The sequence below is a fragment of the Heloderma suspectum genome, chromosome 4 (genome assembly GCF_057233095.1).
Source record: "Heloderma suspectum isolate Gila_16-S chromosome 4, 16-S_ref, whole genome shotgun sequence".
NCBI lineage: Eukaryota > Metazoa > Chordata > Lepidosauria > Squamata > Helodermatidae > Heloderma > Heloderma suspectum.
The window spans coordinates 210,310,030-210,330,419 of NC_139461.1; the positions used below are offsets into that span (position 1 = coordinate 210,310,030).

The 20,390-nt window shown below is 42.1% G+C and overlaps 1 protein-coding gene across 5 annotated transcripts in view; it reads right to left on the minus strand.

Annotated features, from left to right (window-relative positions):
- Nucleotides 1–226: 226 nt before the first annotated feature.
- The window catches only part of MIGA1 (mitoguardin 1), a 68,855-nt gene continuing 48,691 nt past the window's right edge, over nt 227–20,390 (minus strand). For 2 of the 5 annotated variants that reach the window (XM_084852172.1, XM_084852171.1), the window contains exons 8-18: nt 18,661–18,761; nt 16,632–16,750; nt 16,402–16,474; nt 15,211–15,297; nt 13,912–14,010; nt 13,100–13,234; nt 5,455–5,508; nt 4,215–4,271; nt 3,017–3,043; nt 2,349–2,465; nt 227–1,366 (exon numbers count right to left, since the gene is read on the minus strand). In XM_084852172.1, the coding sequence (XP_084708298.1) occupies nt 1,148–1,366; nt 2,349–2,465; nt 3,017–3,043; nt 4,215–4,271; nt 5,455–5,508; nt 13,100–13,234; nt 13,912–14,010; nt 15,211–15,297; nt 16,402–16,474; nt 16,632–16,750; nt 18,661–18,761 (1,088 nt within the window). In that variant the 3' untranslated portion in view covers nt 227–1,147. The remainder of the gene's footprint in view (nt 1,367–2,348; nt 2,466–3,016; nt 3,044–4,214; nt 4,272–5,454; nt 5,509–13,099; nt 13,235–13,911; nt 14,011–15,210; nt 15,298–16,401; nt 16,475–16,631; nt 16,751–18,660; nt 18,762–20,390) is intronic. The other 3 variants (XM_084852174.1, XM_084852173.1, XM_084852175.1) reach the window with 3 other exon arrangements.

The window sequence follows — 20,390 nt, forward strand, 5'->3', positions numbered from 1 at the left end:
GAGTTGAAGTCCAAAACATCTGGAGGGCACCAGGTTGAGGAAGGCTGGCCTAGGATATCCAAGATACTGTTTATCCAAATACAATACAAGTGTGCCATTTTCAGAAATGAAAGTCAATTTGTTTGTATGACATATGTAGAAAAACAAATCTAAAGTTGTTTTTAGAGTCCCCATCTAAATTTAATCCCTTTTTTTAAAAAAAGAAGAAACAAAGACAACTTTAAAATGATAAAAGGAACATGTATTTAATTTTGTTGCATGATTATAATTTTTTACATAATGTTCTTAAAAATATACTTTAAAAGCTAAATTTAAACAAAACAATACTCTAGCTTACTCACAACTAGTATAAAGTTTTAAAAGCTCTCTAAAGATTGGGGGTGGGGGGGAACAGTTATTCAACTATTTAAAACTATTGTTTAAGGCCTCAGCAGACTCTGATTTCACACAATAATGACCAATGTAAAACATCAGTGAAGAGGAATTTACATAAAAGTATACTGGTTAGCACTTAAATTTTATAACAATAGTTAAAGTATGACATCAAGGAACAAAGGATGAATTCATTGATTCATTTTGCTACATTATAAATGATAGCTTACACACGCAAAATGTCAAGGCAAAGTTAAATGATTTGTCACTGCATGTGATACTTTATTGCACATGTCACTTAAAACAACAAAAAAGGTGCATAACTTGGCAAACACATGGCCAAGTAGAGCTTTTGAAACTTCGTACTAAGTAATTAATAATTCAAACCACCGAGACAAACCTATTTACTATTCCATATATCTTTGCATTATTTTCAGTCACAAAAAGTATCACAGACAAATATATAGTACTTGCACAGATAAATGTCACTTAACCATTAAAAAAAAGTTGGGACATAGTACATATAAATCTAATGACAGCTGAGCTGTCCTCTCTCTCTCTCTCTCTCTATATATATATATATATATACACACACATACACAGAGTAACATTTTAAGCAATTATTTCCTTATTTTTAAACTGCCCTGAAACCATAATTTAATATCAATGTAGATTTTCAGGTACCTACTCAGAAAGAAGTAGAAGTAATGGCAGCTTTCCTTGATGGAGAAAACGGCAAAAATTGTGCTCACATTAAGAATAACAAAAGAGAAACCTATTGTACTTTTGCTTCCAGAATGCCACTGTCTGTTGGGTGTCCACATCCACTTACACAGCCGCTCACATGCCTTAGTGAGTTGGCTCCAAGATAGGCCAGGAGAAGATCAGTGTGCCGAATTAACAATTGCATAAGGTCTTCAGCTAGGTTATCCATAGTTGAATATCGTACTTTTTCAAAGTCAAAAATGTCTTTCAGGAAATAAAGAATCTGATTCTAGTAAAAATAAATGCAAAGTAAATTCGGTTAGTTATGGTTCTGCAGGTGCTGAAACAGAAGAAGTCAATGTGGCTTCACAAAAAGCTTAGAGATGACCTGAAAACAAAAAAGGACACATATAGGAAATGGAAGAAAGGCCAAGCTACAAAGGAAGAGTACAGGCAGATAGCACAGAATTGCAGGGATGGCATCAGGAAGGCTAAAGCTGAGAACGAGCTGAGGTTAGTGAGGGATGCTAAAAGCAACAAAAAGGCTTTCTTCAGATATGTGCATAGTAAAAGACAGAGGAAAGAAATGGTGGTTTAACTATTCAGTGAGGATGGCAAAATGATAACAGGTGACAAAGAAGGTGCTTAATTCCTACTTGGCTCAGTCTTCTCCCAAAAGAGGGTCTATGACCCCCTTGGCAAAGGTGAAGTACAGGTGAAGGGGCAGGATTGTAGCTTGAGATCGATAGGCATATGGTCAAGAAACACCTAATTACTTGGAATGAGTTCAAATCTCCAGGACCAGATGAACTGCATCCTAGAGTAAAAAAGGAACTGGCAGAAGAACTCTCAGAACCACTGTCTATTCTCTTTGAGAAATAGGAGGACAGGTGAAGTGCCAGATGACTGGAGGAGGGCTAATGTTGTCCCTATCTTCAAAAAGGGCAAAAAGGAGGAACCTGGGAACTACAGACCAGTCAGTCTGACATCGATCCCTGGGAAAATTCTGGAGCAGATTATAAAGCGATCAATCTGTAAGCACCTTGAAAACAACGCAGTGATTACTCGAAGTCAATGTGGATTTGTCAAGAGCAAATCCTGCCAGACTAATCACTGCATTGAGCAGGGAGTTGCATTCAGTGGTCTTATAAACCCCTTCCAACCCTACTATTCCATGATTCTAATACAACAGAATTTCTTTCTAGTTTTGCCCATTTTATTTATGTGATGTTAGTGCACAATATGCTCACTTGATGAATGAAGTTGCATACCTTGAAGAAGCTGCATAATTCATAAAGAGAATTTCTTGGGCCAAGAAAGCCCCATGCCAAAACAGGACTGATGTGTTCACAAATAGCATAGAAGTGTGCAAAGAAACCATCAGGAACCTGCGGATATAATTAACACAGAAAAGGTCAATTGTTTCCTGCCTCTGGGCATAAGTAATTGTCATATCAAATTAAGGTATGGAGGGAGCAATCCTATGGCCACTAGACACTGTCTAGAGAGCCATAGGATTTTGGGGGGACCAGGGCTCCGACCTTGGTTCCCAGAAACTGTGCTCCCTGCTCCCTCCCCCACCCCGATAGCTGGGGTGGTTCTCTGTGCTGGCTACAGCTCCATGCTCGGAAATGGAGTGCGGAGATGGCAAAAAGGGGTGCTCCCAGGGGCCAGGGAGGGGAGGAGACCACAGAAGCCACGTTACACAGCTTCCTACGCACCACACAGCCTCCCCAATCCCACTCCAGCGCTCCCCTGCTGTCTTCCCCAAAATGCAGGGCAGCCGGAGCACAGAGGCAATTCTCACCTCTGTGCTCCAGCTGTCCTGCATTGGATAGTCATCAGCCTCTGAGTTTGGAGGCTGACAATTATCTCCATAGGATTGCACCCTAAGGCTTATTTCCTGGGAATAAGTCCCATTGAACTCAATGGAGCTTACCTCTAAATAGATAGGTAATGGATTGTGCTGTAAGTATTTAGCAAAAAGAAAGAAAGAAAGAAAGAAAGAAAGAAAGAAAGAAAGAAAGAAAGAAGTATTCAGTTATACAGCATATTTATATTAAGTAGGTAATTTAACAGGGCAAAGCTTCCTTTTCATCGTATTTGTAGTAAAAATGTCACACATGCCTCAGCAAATTTATACTACAGACTAGCCTTCCCTAACCTGTGCCCTCCAGATGTTTTGGACTCCAATTCCCACAATCCCTGACCATTCGCCAATGGTCAGATAATGAGAGTTTTAGTCCAAAACATCTGAAGGGCACCAGGTTGGGGAACACTGCTATAGATTAAGTTAATACCAGCTTATCATTTTTTATTTTGTGTACAAATATGCCTAGAATTTGGACATCTTTTCCAAACATTATAAACTTAAGTCCGATGGCCTCTAATCTTTTTGGGCCTGAGGGCAAACTGCCCTGGGCACCACTACAAATTAGCTGCTGTGGGGGTGGGGTGGGGGTAGAGGGCCAACGACAAAAATGTTGGGAGCACCCCTTATCTGTGTTTATGCGCGCGCGCATGAATGTGCACCCTGTGTACACGCTATGGCTTCTGTCTCCTGTCTCTTTTCTCCTTTCTCTTTCTGGCTCCTTCTTCCTTCCATCTCTCCTTCCATCTTCTGGCTCCCCCCTCCCCTCTGTCTCCTCTTCCCTCCCTCTGACTCCTCTCATTCTCTCTTTCCTTCCTTCCTCTCTTCTGTCCTTTTGGTCTTCCTTTCTTCCTTCCCCCTGACTCCTCTCTCTCTCTCTTTCCCCCCTCCTTAAAACTAATGGAGCAATTCATCCATTAGTCTTAATAGGGAGGGAAAAAGCCTCCCTGCTGAAAATCACCTGGAGGGTGGGTGAAGGTCACCTCTCGCCAAGGACCATATTGCCCCAACCACCCTGTTGCCCCAACCACTTTTGGCAGGGAGGCCTTTTCTCCCTGTACGAGTGAATGGAGAAATCACTCCATTTACTTTCAGATGAGAAAATAGCTTAGCGGGCACCTCAGCCTGGCCTTGAGGGCTGAGTGGCACTCACGGGCACCTGTAGGAAACTCCTGCATTAGACCTTCTATACATAACTGAACATTGGGGCTGCCCCAAGCATCTTAATATGGGTAACCCATAATCATGTAAATTAAATGCAGTATACCTTTTGGGAAGATAGAATAATTGTTCTTTTTGGTTCTTCAGAATGACAAACAGCTTGCTATTACAGATTAAGAAGATTTATCACATACAACCGTGTTGAGAAATACAGAGGTGGCTACCTAGGAACGATCCCCTCAGCTTTTCTGGGCAGAGCAATAACTAGCAAAATCATGAAACATGGCAGCTGGTCGGTCCAGATCATGACAATTGCAGCTGTACTCTAACCATTTGCTATCCTCCCATAACTATATATTTGCTTCATAGCACATTAAAAAATTGCTCTGGCATATGATCCCATATTTCTCTTTTCATATTCTTGAAGTCTATAATTCATCATAATGGTATATATATTACTCACAAATGAAACTAGACACAGTTTATAATTGTGCTGAATTAGCAGCTAATGGTTATATCTGTCAGGAGCGCCCTAGTGGCCTCTTTCAGTCTACTCCAATAGCCAACTCAAGACACAGACAAAAGGATTCTTTTCAAGGCTTTAATCCTTTTACAGTTTAATGACTCTTTCAGATGCTAATCACCAGCGACTAAGCAATAAACAGCAGAGTAGCCTATGCTCTGGGTTAGGCAGTTGGTCCCCGTTTGAAGGAGAATCACTTGCAGACCCTGAACTTACGGGCTAGGGAGAGTTCCTCCCTCTCTCCCTTGGGTCCACGGGACGCGACCGTTGCTTGCACGCCAAACGGGCGCTATGCCTCCGTTCCACGCCCTCCATCGCTCGTCGCTCCCTGCGTCTGCGTTGAGCGTCTAGCAAGCCCCCCTCCCGCACTCTCTCACTGCCAGGGTCACTATCTATCGCAGGAATGCTGGCAGGAGGAATCTCTGCCAGCTGCTGTGCCTGTGAGGGATGAGTGGGCTCCTCTCCCACGGATTGCTGTTCCTCCTCAGAATCAGAACTGCTCTGGGGTTCTATGGGCTCAGTTTCCACCCTGACAATATCCAACATTGGCCATCTGCTAGGAGAAGTAAAGTCCTGGTGGAACAGATTTCCCCTCCACCCTGCGGCCCCCAAATTTGATGTGGAGAGTTAGGAGACCCTCCACAGCAGATCTGAGGATGTGCAGGGAATGTAGATGAAAAGAGAGCAAGAGGATGTCCGATTGGGAGGGAAAATCCACTCACACAACTATGGATTTATCCCTAATAAAAGTTCTAATTATACATGTCACAATGTATAGCATTGACAGTGATCACTCTCTCTTCAAAATTAAAAACCTACTTACCTTCATTTGTTCCTTTTTTTGTTTTAGGACTGACCAGCAACTTGAAGCCACAGCCTAAAGAGGATTTTAAAAAAAGGTTACTTGCATGACTGAAGTGTTTCCTGTTTATAAATAACAACTAGAATATAAAATCATCCAATAGTTTCCCCAAATCTGATAATGTCATATGATTACATGTAATAGTATGTAATCGTTATGTAATATGATTTTGTAATATTATGTAATGTATTATTACAAATTTAAGAAATGGCCTACATTTTGTTTTTTGTTATGGCACACCCCCTTTCTTCTCTCTCAGTTGTTATTTTATTTATCTATGTATTTGATTTTATTTATAGCTTGCTTTATTCCATGGGCTCAGAGCAGCATATAGCAGTTTATCCTAGCAGTTAATAGTCCTTTCCCCTTTCTGCCTCCATTCACAATCTAATTTTACTGCTATGGAGGGAGTCCACTAAACACTTAGAATATGATGTAAGCTCCATAGGTGCTGCTATACAGTCTTGACAAGAATGGGCTTTGCCACTCAGTACAACTTCTGTCTCTGCATTGATCCACTTCACACGTACCTGCAGGATCTGCTTCAAGTTACTACCTGAGGCGGCTGCATTATGTGTGTGAATACTACAACCACACAGGTGAGGCTGATCACGTGAGTCTTTTATAGCATCCCTCCCAGTGGATGCCAAGTGTGTGGGAAAGAACCATACTTTCCACTCAACACATTTACCAAAAGGGGGAGTTGTAAGGGGCATCCTGAATGGCATTTTTGTCGCATATAATTATCACATTTGTTTGTGTCAGTTCTAGTACTAATCAGTGCACCTTCCCCCCCCCACACACATATACGCGCATGTGCGCGCACACACACACACACACACACCCTTCTACTGAACTGCAACCTCTATTTTACATTTTTCCCTACTAAACACTATTTTTGTTAAAAAAACAAAAACAAGCACTGAATTTAAGATATGATTTTAACATAGTCAGGTTATTTGTCAAGCTGCCATGTTTAACTTCTGTTAAGAGAAACTAGAAGGATGTATATGGTGAATGAATTAATGTTGCATATCAGTATTTCAGAAAAAAAAATTGCTAATTGAGCAAGGGTAGGACTACAGCCAGGAAAGAGAAGCAAGAGACATCAGGTCAATCATGGAAAAGATTTTTACTTCTGTAATCAGCAAAGTGCCACTATGCCCCCTGTTTCTTTTTTTTTATCACCCCATTACTAATAAGGTGGTCTTTTTTCTTGCATGAGTGTCTGCTGCTATTTTGCCTACTAGTTGACTAAGTTGTATAATGTTTTCTTGCAGTATCTGGATTGGTCACTTGTGAAAGACAGAAAACTGTGTTGAAAGGACTATAGTCCAGCTGACGTAGTACAACTCTTTTAATACTAGTTTTCAAATTCCATAGAATGTTTCAGTATACCAAAAAGTAACAGTTACTTCTGAACTATGTAAAGCACAGGACCAAATCTCTCTCTTGTTCTCTCAAAGATCAGGAACTTTACAAAAACATGTTAGTGAGAATTCAGGGCTGGCACAAGATGTTCCACTGTCTCAGAAGGACATATACCGTGTGCCGCCCCTCCCATGCCACCTCTTCTGCCACTCCATTAGTGCCTTGCTCCAAAGGGTCTTTCCTAAAAGTGAGGCATTATTAGCAAGATGGCCACATAGATCACCTGTGCTGCCAGAGCACAGGCGATCTCCAGGCCACCTTTCCTCAAGGACTCTGTTGTCCCACAGGTATTTGGTGGGGGGTGGACTTCACCCCCCTCCAGCTGTTTTTTGGCAGGGAAGTTTTTTCCCCTTGTGAAGTGAATGGAGAAATCACTCCATTCATGTGCAGAGGGGGAAAATAGCTTGGCAGATGCCTCAGCCGAGCCCTACTGGCACAGTGGCACCCATGGCCACTGCACTGGAAACCCTTGCATTAGACCTTCTATACATAACTGAACATCAGAGCTGCGCCAAGCATCTCACCATGGGTAATCCAAAATCATGTGAACTAAATACAGTATACCTTTTGGAAAGATAGAATAGCTGTTCTTTTTGGTTCTTCAAAATGACAAACAGCTTACTATTAGACGAAGAAGATTCGCCTCATACAACAGTGCTGAGAAACTGGCAATCTCCAGGCCACCTTGTCCACAATGCCTCGGTTTGAGGAAGGACACCTCAGAGTGAGAATTGTTGGCTTGGCAAGCTCTGCAGAGAGCTGAGCCAGTTGCTCTCCTGCTGCTGCAGTAGGTAAACAGCTGACACAGCTCTTCCTAGAGCCCAACTGTCCAATGCTTTGCTCTGTAGGGTCCTTTCTCAGAGCAAGGCATCAGGTATGTGCTTACCCCTCACAGCAAAGCATCAGGCTGGCTACTCCAAAGAGCTACATCAACTGCTGCTGTGGCATTTCCTGCTGCCTCCTGCTGTGGCTTTTCCTGAGGAGGCAGAGCACCCAGTGGGACTTTGCGGAGCGCCCACCCGCCCATCCTAATGTTACTGGCCTTGGCAGTGGTAGCAAGCAGCCGTTGTGGCAGAGTGGCATGTGCGATCTGCTGCCTGAGGTGGGGGATTACCCCACCTCATGGGAGGCCTAGCCCTGTTAGAATTTTATATGTAGTTCTCAAATAACCTTTCTTCTTAATCTTCTTGAAGAAGAGGTCTGCTAAACATGGAGATGTTAATTCTTTTAAACCAGTATTAACTACTCTAATAGCAGGCATCCAGCTTTGCTATATTTATTTCTGCCAACTTGGGGGAGCAGATATTTTGCCAGTGCCTTCTGAAGTATATGGCTTTTATATCACATTATATGACAGTTAGAACCTTTCTGTTTTTCATATTTTAATACTATTAAAGCTTAAATTCAAGCCAATGTCCCCAGCACATTTTAAAATGCCAAACAGTGTTTAAAACCAGAAGTATTTGCAACCATAAAAATGAAGAAAACCACATACTTTTGTTTTGACCACATTGCAAAAAAACCTTCTGCACTAAGAAAAAACATACTTTAAATACTTTTTGACACAGCTAAGCAGTTTTGTCCTAATAAGGATTGGAATAATACAATGTACAGATGGCAAACCTAGACTTTTGTCTCCCATAGGGCATAACAGAATTTGAATGGAATGTAATCCAACTTCTAGTACTAGGAGGTAGAATGCTACTGACAAAATGCCATTTAGATACATGTAAAATGTATAATGAAGACAAGGGGGGAGGGAGAAAACCACTCCCAGCAGTTGCAATCCTGTACAACATAAGGCCCATGTGCTGTTTATAAGCCTTTCAGGGAATCCCAAATACCCATTGTTTGCTGCTCTTTATCACATCTTTGTTGGAAAATCTAAGGGCTACCCAAACTGATCAAAAGGAATGGGGAGGGGAGAACATCAGCATCAGTATATCTGTATTGCTTTTCCTGGCTTCAGAAATATGTGATCTGTTTTTCTAGCCTGCTGCAGAGAGGCACCCTGCATAGCCCATACAGTGTATGAATTGAAGAGTAGAGGTCAGGATGAAGCAGATAAAGTAGGGGCTGTGGGGGCGGGGGGGATAAAGTGAAGGATGCAAAGGAGTTTACTGAAATATAGGGTGCAGAGACTTGTGGAGCGGAGGAAAGAGAAAAAGGAGGTAACAGATGAGAATGCAGACAGATCTGTGGTGGTGCAGAAAGAAAGGAATGGGCAACAGTTCGGGCTGCAGATAAACCTGTGGGTGAAGAAACAGAGATTGAGGTGCAGACCTGCTCCCAAGAGAGGCATAGACCTGGTTCACACATAACAGCAATTCATGGGTTGTTCAGCAGGAGTGGGTGTGCATGCTACCTCCCACATGCTCATCTCTTCTGCATTACATCTGGCTTTGTAAACAACGTAGGAACGCCCCATTCCTGGGTAGTTTTTGTGATGTGCAAACCCATCATCTTGGGTTGTTTAGGATTAAACTACCCAGAGTTTTAACCCAACAACAAACCATGGGTGATCATTGGGTTAAAACTCTGGGTTGTTTAACCCTAAACAACCACGGGGCCAGGGCATTCCTGGGTTGTTTATAAAGCCAGATGTAAAGCGGAAGCGACGAGTACATGGGAGGCAGCATGCTCACTCACTTTGGCAGTGCCATAGCTAACTACAGCTTATTTAACCCATAGTTAGTCACAACGTGCAAAGCAGGGCAGAGAGATGTGTTCTATGGGATGCTGAGAGACAAGGGACTGCACAATGGAGTAGAAGGAGAAAAGAAGACAGAATTAACAGAGATAGAGGTCCAAACAGAAAAGAGCATTGTGTGCAGAGGGATTAAAATAGTAACGAAAACTGGCATAATATGACTCTTGCTGCCATCTTTTGTACTAACTGAAGTTTCTGGACCATCTTCAAAGTCAGAGCCACATACAATGCACCAGCGCATGAATCAATGAAGTCTATCCAAATAAGGTCCCAGCTGGAATACCAGCTTAAGATAGTAAAAGAGGCTCTGAGCCACATTGGGCAGTTGTGCCTCTAGTGACAATGATTGCTCTACAAGCATCCAAAGCTATGAACATGATCCTTTAGGGGGAATGCTGCCCCTTCCAAAACAGGTTGAATGCCTCTCCCCAGGACATATGAACCACCCACTAACCATACTTCCATCTTATCTGAAGTGAGCTACAGTTTATTGTCCCTTATCCTGTCCATTACCACAGCTAGGCACTGGATGAACACTTCCACTGCCTCACCTGGATCTGATGAAAAAAGATAGATAAAGCTGCATGTCATCAGCATACTGATGGCACTGCACTCTAAATCTCCGGATGACCTCACTATAGCAGTTTTATGTAGATGCTTAATACGGGGATAAGATGGAGCTGTGCAGGACCCCAAAGTATAAATACCATGGGGTCAAGCAGAAATCCCCAACATCATTATCAGGAAGTGATCATCCAGATATGAGCAGAATGTAGAGCCACACCAAACACTCCCAGCTAAGACTTGAATATTACCATAGTCAATGATATAGAAAGCCTATTGTCTGAGGGGCCATAGGATAATGGGGATTCCCCACTCCGAGGTTGGAGACAGTGCTCTGAGCTCAGAAGGTGGTATTGAAGATTCACCCCCCTTCCTCTCCCAGCCAGCATGGAAAGAACCATGCCAGTATGCTCTCTGAGGTCAGAAACACAACCTCGGAGAGGAGGAAAAGGGGGTGTTCTGGTGGGCGAAGGGGAGGAGACCTGAGAGACTAGGATACAAGCTCTCTTCCAGCCTCCTTCCCTCCCACTCCAAAGTGCCCTTACTAGACGGGCAAAACAGCAATCAGAGATTACCTCTGCTGCTCCTCTTGCCCTGCTGGCTTCAGCTCGGCAGGGCACTGGATATATGGAAGTCTCTGAGTTCAGAGGCTTCTGTCTCATGAGGGTGCAACCCATAGGACTGCATCCTAAGAGGTCCAATAGAATCAAAAGGGTCACTCCCCCTGTCCCTCTCCTTGCATAGGTCATCCCACTGCCCTGTGGGATGACCTATGCAAGGTCATGGCGCTGAAACTAAGGCAGTTTCAGTGCCAAAACTAGGCCTGAACAATAATTGAAATGGATCTAGAAAATCAGTTTCATCAATGACCTGATTGACTACTACAAGCTCAATGCCCAAGAAGGGAATCTTACTCACTGGCCTATAATTATTGAGAGCTTCTGGGTCCAACAATGGCTTTTTCTAAAAGCAGTCGTACTACTGCCTTCTTTAAGAGGACTGGGACTACTTCCTCTAAAGAGCATGTTATGACCTTCCAGACCCAGCCAGTCATCCCTTCTCTACTAGATGAAATAAGCCATAAACAAGCAAAAAAGTGTTTGGCTGTACTTGACTAAGCACCTCATCCAGATCCTTAGGACTTCAAAACAGAAAATCAGCCAACAATATCCAACCAGATGGTGCCCTGGACTCCTCAGAATGAACTCCACGAACTGTGGAAACTAAGCCATTATGGCTATCAGCAATGTTGTCCTAAAAATGTCTTGCAAACATATCACAGTGAGCTACCCAGGGTTCTATTAGATCTTCCGCCAAGTCAGAATGCAAAAGGTCCTGAACCTCTCGAAAAAATTTCCACTGGATGACATTGAGAGGATGCTATGGTGGAGGCGAAAATTGCTTCTTCACCTCCATCACTGCCACAGAGTAGGATTGATACTGAGCTCTTAACATTCTGGGCCTTTAAGAGGCTCAGAAACTGAGCAAGGCCAAAGACTTGCAAATAATCTGTAAGGAAAAGGAGAAGACAGAGTTCATCTCCCAAAAACACAAGGAGACTTCCCCAAGCTCCCTTCTGTAGCAGCCATGGAAAAAATATTTCCACATTGTATTTTTTTTAACTGAAATTTATTTGGCCGCAGTAGATTGTGAAATGGATGTACATTCTAAGGTTCTTGGATTCTTAAGCAAGAGTGCATACTTGGGATCACTTGATACAAGATAATCTTCCTTAACTCTTAAGAGACTCTGAGTATATATTAGTGTGTTGTAAATTTAATGGACCACAGTAGACCACGTAAGATTGCAGTTAGATCATCTCTGGACTAGGCTATTGCCCTGGCCACATGGAAGGATGACCTAATTAGGCTTGGTAGTTCCAACAAGATATAATTAGGATATAATTTCTCAAAATTCCATGTAAGTCTGTGTAGTTTAAATGTCGTGCTCTTAATGCATTAATTAGTTCAAATTGTGAAACGAGATACCAGACATCCTGCAGCAGTAATTATCTGCACTCTTTTCTCAATGCTGATGATACTGGATGCCCTTTATGGGTCTTACCCTTAAACCCAGTTTAAAAATAATTTTAAATTAAAATGAAATAAATAAATCGGATCTGCTGAACTTAAGTAAAACTGATGTGTATGAATGCATGCATGGTTACACAAGCCTTGCCTTTAGTTACCAAGCAATGGAGTAAGTAGCTTTGCACAGAAAATAGCTTCCACAGACACTGTACAGACAACATGGAGATATATGGGCACAGGTGGACAAGAGAACAGGTCAGAATTTTTTCTATGTATTTTAAATTTGAAGAGCCAGTGTGGTGTAGTGGCTAGAGTATTGGACTGGGAGCTGGGAGATCTGGGGTCTAGTCCCCACTCGGCCATGGAAGCTCACTGGGTGACTTTGGGCCAGTCACAGACTCTCAGCCCAACCCACCTCACAGGGTTGTTGTTGTGAGGATAAAATGGAGAGGAGGAGGACTACATACGCCACCTTGGGTTCCTTAAGGAGGAAAAAAAGCAGGATAGAAATGTAATAAATAAATAAATAAATAAATAAATAAATGGTTTAGATATGTGAATAAAAGGATGAATACATTTCCACTCATGCACACATTACTTTTTATTATTCAAAGTACCAAGTGCTATAGCTTGATTCAAATTTGAGTTTTATAGTTAATTTCTATGCAGGTTAGTAGTCTAGAAGTACTTGCAGGGATAAAGATTAATCATGTGTATTACAAATTGCTAGACAAACAAAATAATCTGAAACAGACTCACTACCCATAATGCAATTTCTTCCACAATTAAAAATTTACTCTTTCCTATTCTAATATTCTGCAGCTACTATATGAAAGCATCAAAGTATGAAACAAAACAAATAGACACTTACAGTTTCTTTGAAGGAGGAATTCAGCCAATGGTTGTTAACCACATTCTGTATAGACATAGGTGGATTCTCTAAATCTTCAAAGGAATCCATTAATATGAAGTCCAGAACAACATCATAGAAATTTAGATGTTTCACCTGCATTAGGATCAAAATATTTTAAAAGCTACTGAACACATTTGTACAAATTTAAATTCAGTAATAAAACAGTATTCTAAATTTCACTTAAAACCCCAGATCATAGACAATGTATTAAATAATTTCACTAAGGGCAGACCCTAGGGTGCCCACTAGATGGAAGACTCCAATCTTGGAGTCTTCTGAGAATCCTATGCCCCACTGGTCTCTGAGCAGAGCGGGAAGAGCAACAGAGGCAATTTTTGCCTCTCTATCCTCTTTTTCTGTATTTTCCACTAGATGAGCCCTTGAGCCTATCTAGTGGAGCCGTGTTGCTGGGGGCGCCAGGGCCTTGGAGGGCACTGAATCTGGCAGATCCATGGCTGCTCCCCTCCCCACTGGCACACCCTCATCCCTCCCCTTTTCTTCCTTCAGGTTGCAAATAGCGGGGGGTGGGGCGGAATCCACGGTCAGACCTCCTCCTCTACATTCGGAGCTCTGTCTACTGCAGAGGAGAGGACAGATAGCTGTCTGGGGTGGCACAGGATTGTGCTATAAGTAAACTAATTAAAAATAAAATGGTCATCTGAAATACAGACAAAATAAATGTCAGTAAGAAATTTGCAATTGCCTAGCCGCAGCAAAACAGGTACAATGACAAACCACTTGACTGAAATCCAAGTGCAACATATACTTACTCCACAATCAGCAAGCTCCATTTCAGTATTAACCCAATGATCTGTTTGCTCTAAGAAAGAGATCATGTCATCAAATACTTCCTCAAATTTCTTTGGATTCTGTAAAACAAAACAAACAAGTTGCATATGACTCTCTTTATTTCTTAACATAAAATAGTAATTGATTTTCATTTAGTGCACAATGAATAATCTAGAAATAGAAAGACTGGCTCTAGTCCAGGCCTGGCATCAGGGGTCAGCACGGGCGGGCATCTGCCAAGTGCCCAGAGGTTCAAAAGGGCCAAGCCCTGCCCATGCTGCAGCTGCTGCCAGGGCTGAACTGGTGCTGTAGCTCCTCCTTCTCTTTGCCCAGCCGGCCCTGTTGGCGAAAGGAAGTACGGCAGCAGCTAGCCAATAAATGAGGGCACAGGAGCAGCGAACAGACCACCCACCGGCCACTTCTGTGCTCTCATTGGCTGTCCCCCCTCCAAAGACAGCAACTGATTGGTTTAGAACGCTGCTACTCAAACTTTGAAATGGAGCAGCATGGGCCTTCCAGACTTGTCCAGCTGGCTGTTGCAGGCCCTTTTGCTGGCCCTTGCTTGCTGGCACTTTTGCCAGCAGGACTGGCTGGACAAAGTGGAGGAGGAGCAGCAGAAGCCACAGCAGGTAAAAAAACAGGGAGGGAGGGTTGGCTGGCTGGCAGCAGTGGTGGCTGGCTTTGGCTTCGGATGGGGCAGCTTTGACTTTGGGTGCAGGCGTGTGGATGGCTTGGACAGGTGGATTCAGGGGTGGGTGGGCCAGGCAAGGGGCTTTGACTTCTAGGGTGTGGACAGGTAAGTGTATGGGTGTCTCAGGCAGGCAGCTTCGGGGGCTGGGGGCTTGGGCAGGCAAGTGGGTACAGGCCCCATTGGAATCTGGTCCAGTGCTTTGTGTACACTCTGATGTACACATGGAACTCTTCTGTGCTTGGCTTCAGTTGGTGTTGCTCTATCAACACAATTGGCATGAACCGCTCTAGAAACTGAAATCACTGTACAAGTGAGACTGCATATTTGAATGTAAACTGTATTCACTGTGTACGTAAAGGACCTTCTAGACTGGGCAATATCCAAATTCCAAGTCCATAAAACTACTATGAAACATCTCTGCCACACATGGACCACAGCTTTGTAGTCATAAAAGCTTCTTTCAGACTCAGTTACCATATGCAAAATGGGAATACTTATTTCTTACCTCACATTATAAGGACAATTAAGAATGTAAAACTTTTTACATATTAAATACACTGTATCAATTATGAAATGAAATAGGGTTTACCTTTCTTGCTCTCACAATTAAAGCACACAAAATTTTTCTGCCACTTTCAGCAAGAAATATTCGATTTGAAGAGTCTGAAAGGATCACCTGTAAAGAATCACCAGACATTAGACAGCTAGAAATGTCAAAGCCCCATCCCCACTCAAACCCATTCAAAGCCAAGCGCACCAAGTCACCCAAGTTCTGGCCTACACTGTATGGGGACTGCTACCAGCCAGGCCTCCCTGTGTATCCTTGCTTTGCTAAGTAAACTTTGGGAGGGTGCTAATGGAAGGGAGAACTAGCAATCAATGGTGGAGGCCTTGGAGATCTCATCCTTACGGCCCAGGAAAAAGACCTACAAGGCCAATCTGCTGCTGACTCTCTCTCTCTCTACTTGCAAGGGTACATTTGCTTGGGAAAGGAGAGGACTGGACAGACATTCCCCTTATGTGTCATCGTTCTATGCTTTCTTGAAGACTGCTGAATAATAATGAAAAAAACAAAAGTTCAGAGAGACTAAGCTAATTACTAATAAGTGGGGGCGGGGAGGAACTCATCCATCACTAGGGGTGACAACAAATTATGGCTGGCTACTGAACCAAGCCAAATTTGTAGACCCCCCCTAGTAGAGCTACTTTACAAATCCTTGAAACTCTAATTGTCCATGGTTTTAGAATACAAAAGGTGTAGATTGTCTGCAAATTCTGTCCTATGCAGATCAGCCAAACACTAATTAATCTTACAGCAGAGATGGGCAATTTGTGGCCCTCCAGATGTTTTGGCATACAACTCTCATGATCTCTCACCATTGGCTACACTGGCTAGGTCTGATGGGAGCTGTAAGCCAAAACATCTGGAAGGCCAAAAGTTGCCCACTTCTGTTTTACAGCTAAGCATTGCAACTGAGCTCTAGATTAGAGATAGATATATATCAACACATGACTGATAATAAGGTTTAAAAGTGATAGTGCTTAGGGTTGGCACAATAAATTTTGCAATAAGGAGTTGTAGCATGCCATCTGTAAAGTGTGACCCACTCCCCCTGCCCCCAAACATTGATTGCTTGTGCAGCTGAACTGGCCCTGGCTACAAATCCTAGTCTGCATGATAACTCAACAGGGTGCCCTCCCACGCTATGAGTTTTACCAATATGGTGCAGAGGGCAGTTAAAATAAAGGAGTAGTTCATCCTTGACACCTGAACTGTTACCTGAAAAGCTTGTCGGATACAGTGAAGCTTAGCAAGAAAATCGCTGTCCCCCAAACATTCCAATGTTTCAGTTCTATACACACACAAAGAATAAAATGAAGAGCATTTGAAATATAATGGCAGACTTGCAGTTTAATGTAAACGTGTTTAGAAATAGTTTGTGCAAGCTTTGTTTACATTTTTTTAAATGTGCAGTTCGTATTAGGAAAAATACACAAAATACCAAGTACCGTAAGACTCGTGAATAAATCTTTCCCTCTTCTGCCAAGAGCATAGCTTCTTCATACAGCGGGCAATGGCAAAGTGAATCCAGATTATAAGAATTTCGGCTTTCTTTGTGTTCTGTAAGCTAGAAAAGGTAGTTTTTCAAGATTGATGACTTAACTTCCTGAGACGGAAACAGACTTTCACAAATACAGCAACTTAACACTTTCGTGGTATTGCTGTATTTCCTTTTCAACATCACTTTAAATAATAGATCAATGTGCAATAGTGAAACATGTAATAGAAAATCTATGCTGACACACTGGGACGTAGATCTGCTACTTTGCAACAACAGCTGAGCTCTTAAGAATGCCCAACTGCTTTTGTTGCACATTCCAGAAAAGCCAAACCATGCAAGGAAGGGGAGAGATAATTTACAAGCTAATTATATTTTACCAGAGGAGGGGTCAAGAACAGAGGAATAAGAATCTACAGCACTTTAAGGAAAGTCAATTAAGAGCCTGGACATCAACAAGAAAACAAAAATACTGCATGTTTCATGCTGGCATGGGCTAAACTTTGGCTGCTAGGTCAAAAATCCCTAATGGCCATAGTTCCAATGGAGCTCAGCCACTGCTGTGTGGTTATAGAAATACACATAAAAAGAGACTGTTTGAGGTTGCAGCAAGCAGAGACAAAACCACTGCTGTTAAGCAAAGCTGACAATGTAGGGATATTTCAAAAGCAGCACCCTACAGATCTCCTCTTTGGTAGTTCAGTGATTCCTAAAGGAAATCTGAATTGGTGTCACAAAATATTGGGTGTTTTTTTTAAGTTTACATTCCATGCAGTTTATACACTCCAATCTGTTGGGGCTTTTTCATGACAAAAAGTCAGTTCTATTAATATCAATGTTTTATGTTGTTTTTGTTACTAGATGCAGTCACCACCACCAGCAGTAACACCAATTATTTCTAGAGTGATTAACATGTACTAAGCACTTCACATCAAATTCAAATGTATGGTACTTCAACAAGGACATACTTTCAAGGTGCACGCTGCAAGCAATACTTTTATTATTAAAGCATGGTATTTGGGAAAGGAAGACTGCAACAGCCTAAAACTTACTTACTCTGGAGCACAGTATACCTACTGATATTTGGACTGGGGTCTTATAACAGTAACACATAATTTGGCTGTAATCTAAAGCATATTTACCTAGAAGGAAGGCTCACTAAAATAAACAGATTTTCCAGTAGTCAGGTGTAGGACTGTGGTGTTTGAATGTCTGGAGTCTTAAAGCATTTGCAAAGCCAATAAACACCTCAATGTTCAGCTCTCAACCCAGGATTCCAATTAAAAAGGATTTTTCTCCTACATCTAGGGTGCCCTTCAGTGAAACTGGGCAGAATTTTTACAAAAGCCAAAAGAAACTTGTGCTTCTTACAAGGAATGAAATGTAACTTTATCCTCTAACACAACCCTCCCTTCACCATCAGGCAAGTAAATCTAGGCTTGGGTATTACTGTTCTATATAGACTAAATGGCACATGAAGTCTAACACACAGCTGTCCCAGACCAAGAATATCCCTTTCAGTAAGTTAGGGACTACAGATTCCAGTACCATGATGTCCCAGGGTCTCAAAAAATTATCATACTCGTTGGGATGAATTTATTTACGAGGTCACCATCAGGATTCAATCAATCACTTTTCCTTTCCAGTGAATGTATGAGAATCCTCGTAAACGGTCACTTTATCCTCACTTCAGACATTACATGCTTCCTCCACGGAAAGCATAAAGTCTGTATGCCTATGAATATTTTGTTACACCTGATGAGTTTACACGTCGTTTTACTGCTTATGTACACAGTACTGACGTGCCAAAAAAGTACAGCCAATCTGCAGAGCCCTGTAGGCTTGTATGCATTTTTCTAAAACATCTGGTTCTAAGAGAAGTAATCACTGTCTAGCAGAGACGACTGATAAGAGACCAGCAGAATACCTTGGAGGTATGATGACTATGCAACAAAGCAGGAAGCAGTGCTTCAACATACCTCAGCCGCTGAAACAAATGAATCTGTTGATCCAATGCTTAACGTGTCCCGCAGACTGAATTCATCTGTATTATCCTTCACTGTGCTAGCTGTATTTTTATCTTTAAAAAAGTAACAAGATTGATTAAATACACCCTTTGCATTTTCTTTACAATGCCAGCTAATGCTGACTAAGCAAAATCATTACACTTAATAATATTATTTATATGTTCTTCCCTGCCTTTCCCAAGAGCTCAGGGTGAGTTAAAACATGTGCTCCTTTCATTTTATGAAAGTCACATAACTGTGAGCCATAATAGCAAATTATTCAACTAGGTTGTTTTTCCTCCTCTCCCCAAATTTCAACATGAGCTGCAAATGCCACCAGCATACATGGCTTTGTTCTCATCAGAGAGAAGCTAAATACATGTAGCCCAATATAGTTACATTAATAATTCAGTATAAAATAATGAGAGGATGCATGTCTGTCATTACCATAGCTCCATAATCATGAAACCTAGACACCTGAAACTTGGCATGCATACTAAGGAGATTCCAGGGGGGTGTACCTCAGGGTTATTTCATTTTAAAACACAGATTAACTAATTTAATGTGTCCAATGTATCCATGTGGTTGAAGCCTAAATACATCTTCAGCCACCAGAGGCAGAGTTCTCTAACTAGTGCATTGTTCTGTAGTCAATTCAGTTGAAGCTGGGGAGATTAGTAGGTTGAGGGACAAGCCTGAGAGGGACTGCCCCTTCTCCCCTCTTGTGGGAGGGGAGCTACAGGGGTGCATCTGGCATGGACCAAGTCTAGGGGTGCCACAGGGCATGGCTTCTCTCAGAAGGGGTGGGCACAATGCATTCAGCTATGACAGCTGCATAGGTTTATTTGTAGCCTTCACTGTATCAGCGTAAAAGCTATTCCCACCTATGTGAAGTCAGGTCCGTTTGCTAGTATTAAATAAGGCAAAAAGGATCCCATCGACTACCACAGTGTCTTTATCTCATTGGCTAGAATACTGGGAACAAGTCTATTTTATTTCATCATTTTGTTATTTTGTATATTTAATTCCTGCCTTTAAGGCCCAGGACAGCTTACATAAACCCATACCTAAATCCAACAGCAGTAATAAGAGTAATGATATCAGTAACTAATAAAATCATTAATACCTCATAATAAAAGCAGGCCTATTGAAACTAAACACAGCAGTGGCACAGAAGAAAAACAAACCACAAATATAAAATTCAGTCATGGATGAAAACCTCAGAAAAACAAAAGTCCTTTGACCAAAATGACTCACCAGGCAAGCCTCCCTGTAAGGGATATTCCACAGATAAAGAGACAACCAAGAAGTTTAGTTCACATGCAGCAACCAGGCAGTGATAGAGCATATGCTTCACATGGAGAAAGCGCCAGGTTCAATCCCTGGCATCTCCAGTTATGAGAATACAATACTGGGTTAGATGGTCTATATGAGGCGGCTCATAAGTTCAAAATGTTGACTGTAAGTTTTCCTTTCTGTCTTTGCAAGTAAAAGACCTTTTTAATAGCATGAAAGGAAAAGGGAAGCTGAACATTTAGGGAAAAGTCTAGAATATCTCCAAGAGGGCCAACTTCTCCCTTTCCCAACCTGTCACCTTTTACCTTCTGTCACTTAACCTTTAAACACTGCATAGTATTGCCAAAATATCCTGGTTTGGATCCAGTGCAGCCCTTTCATTCACATAAGGGGCTGCAATCCAGTGG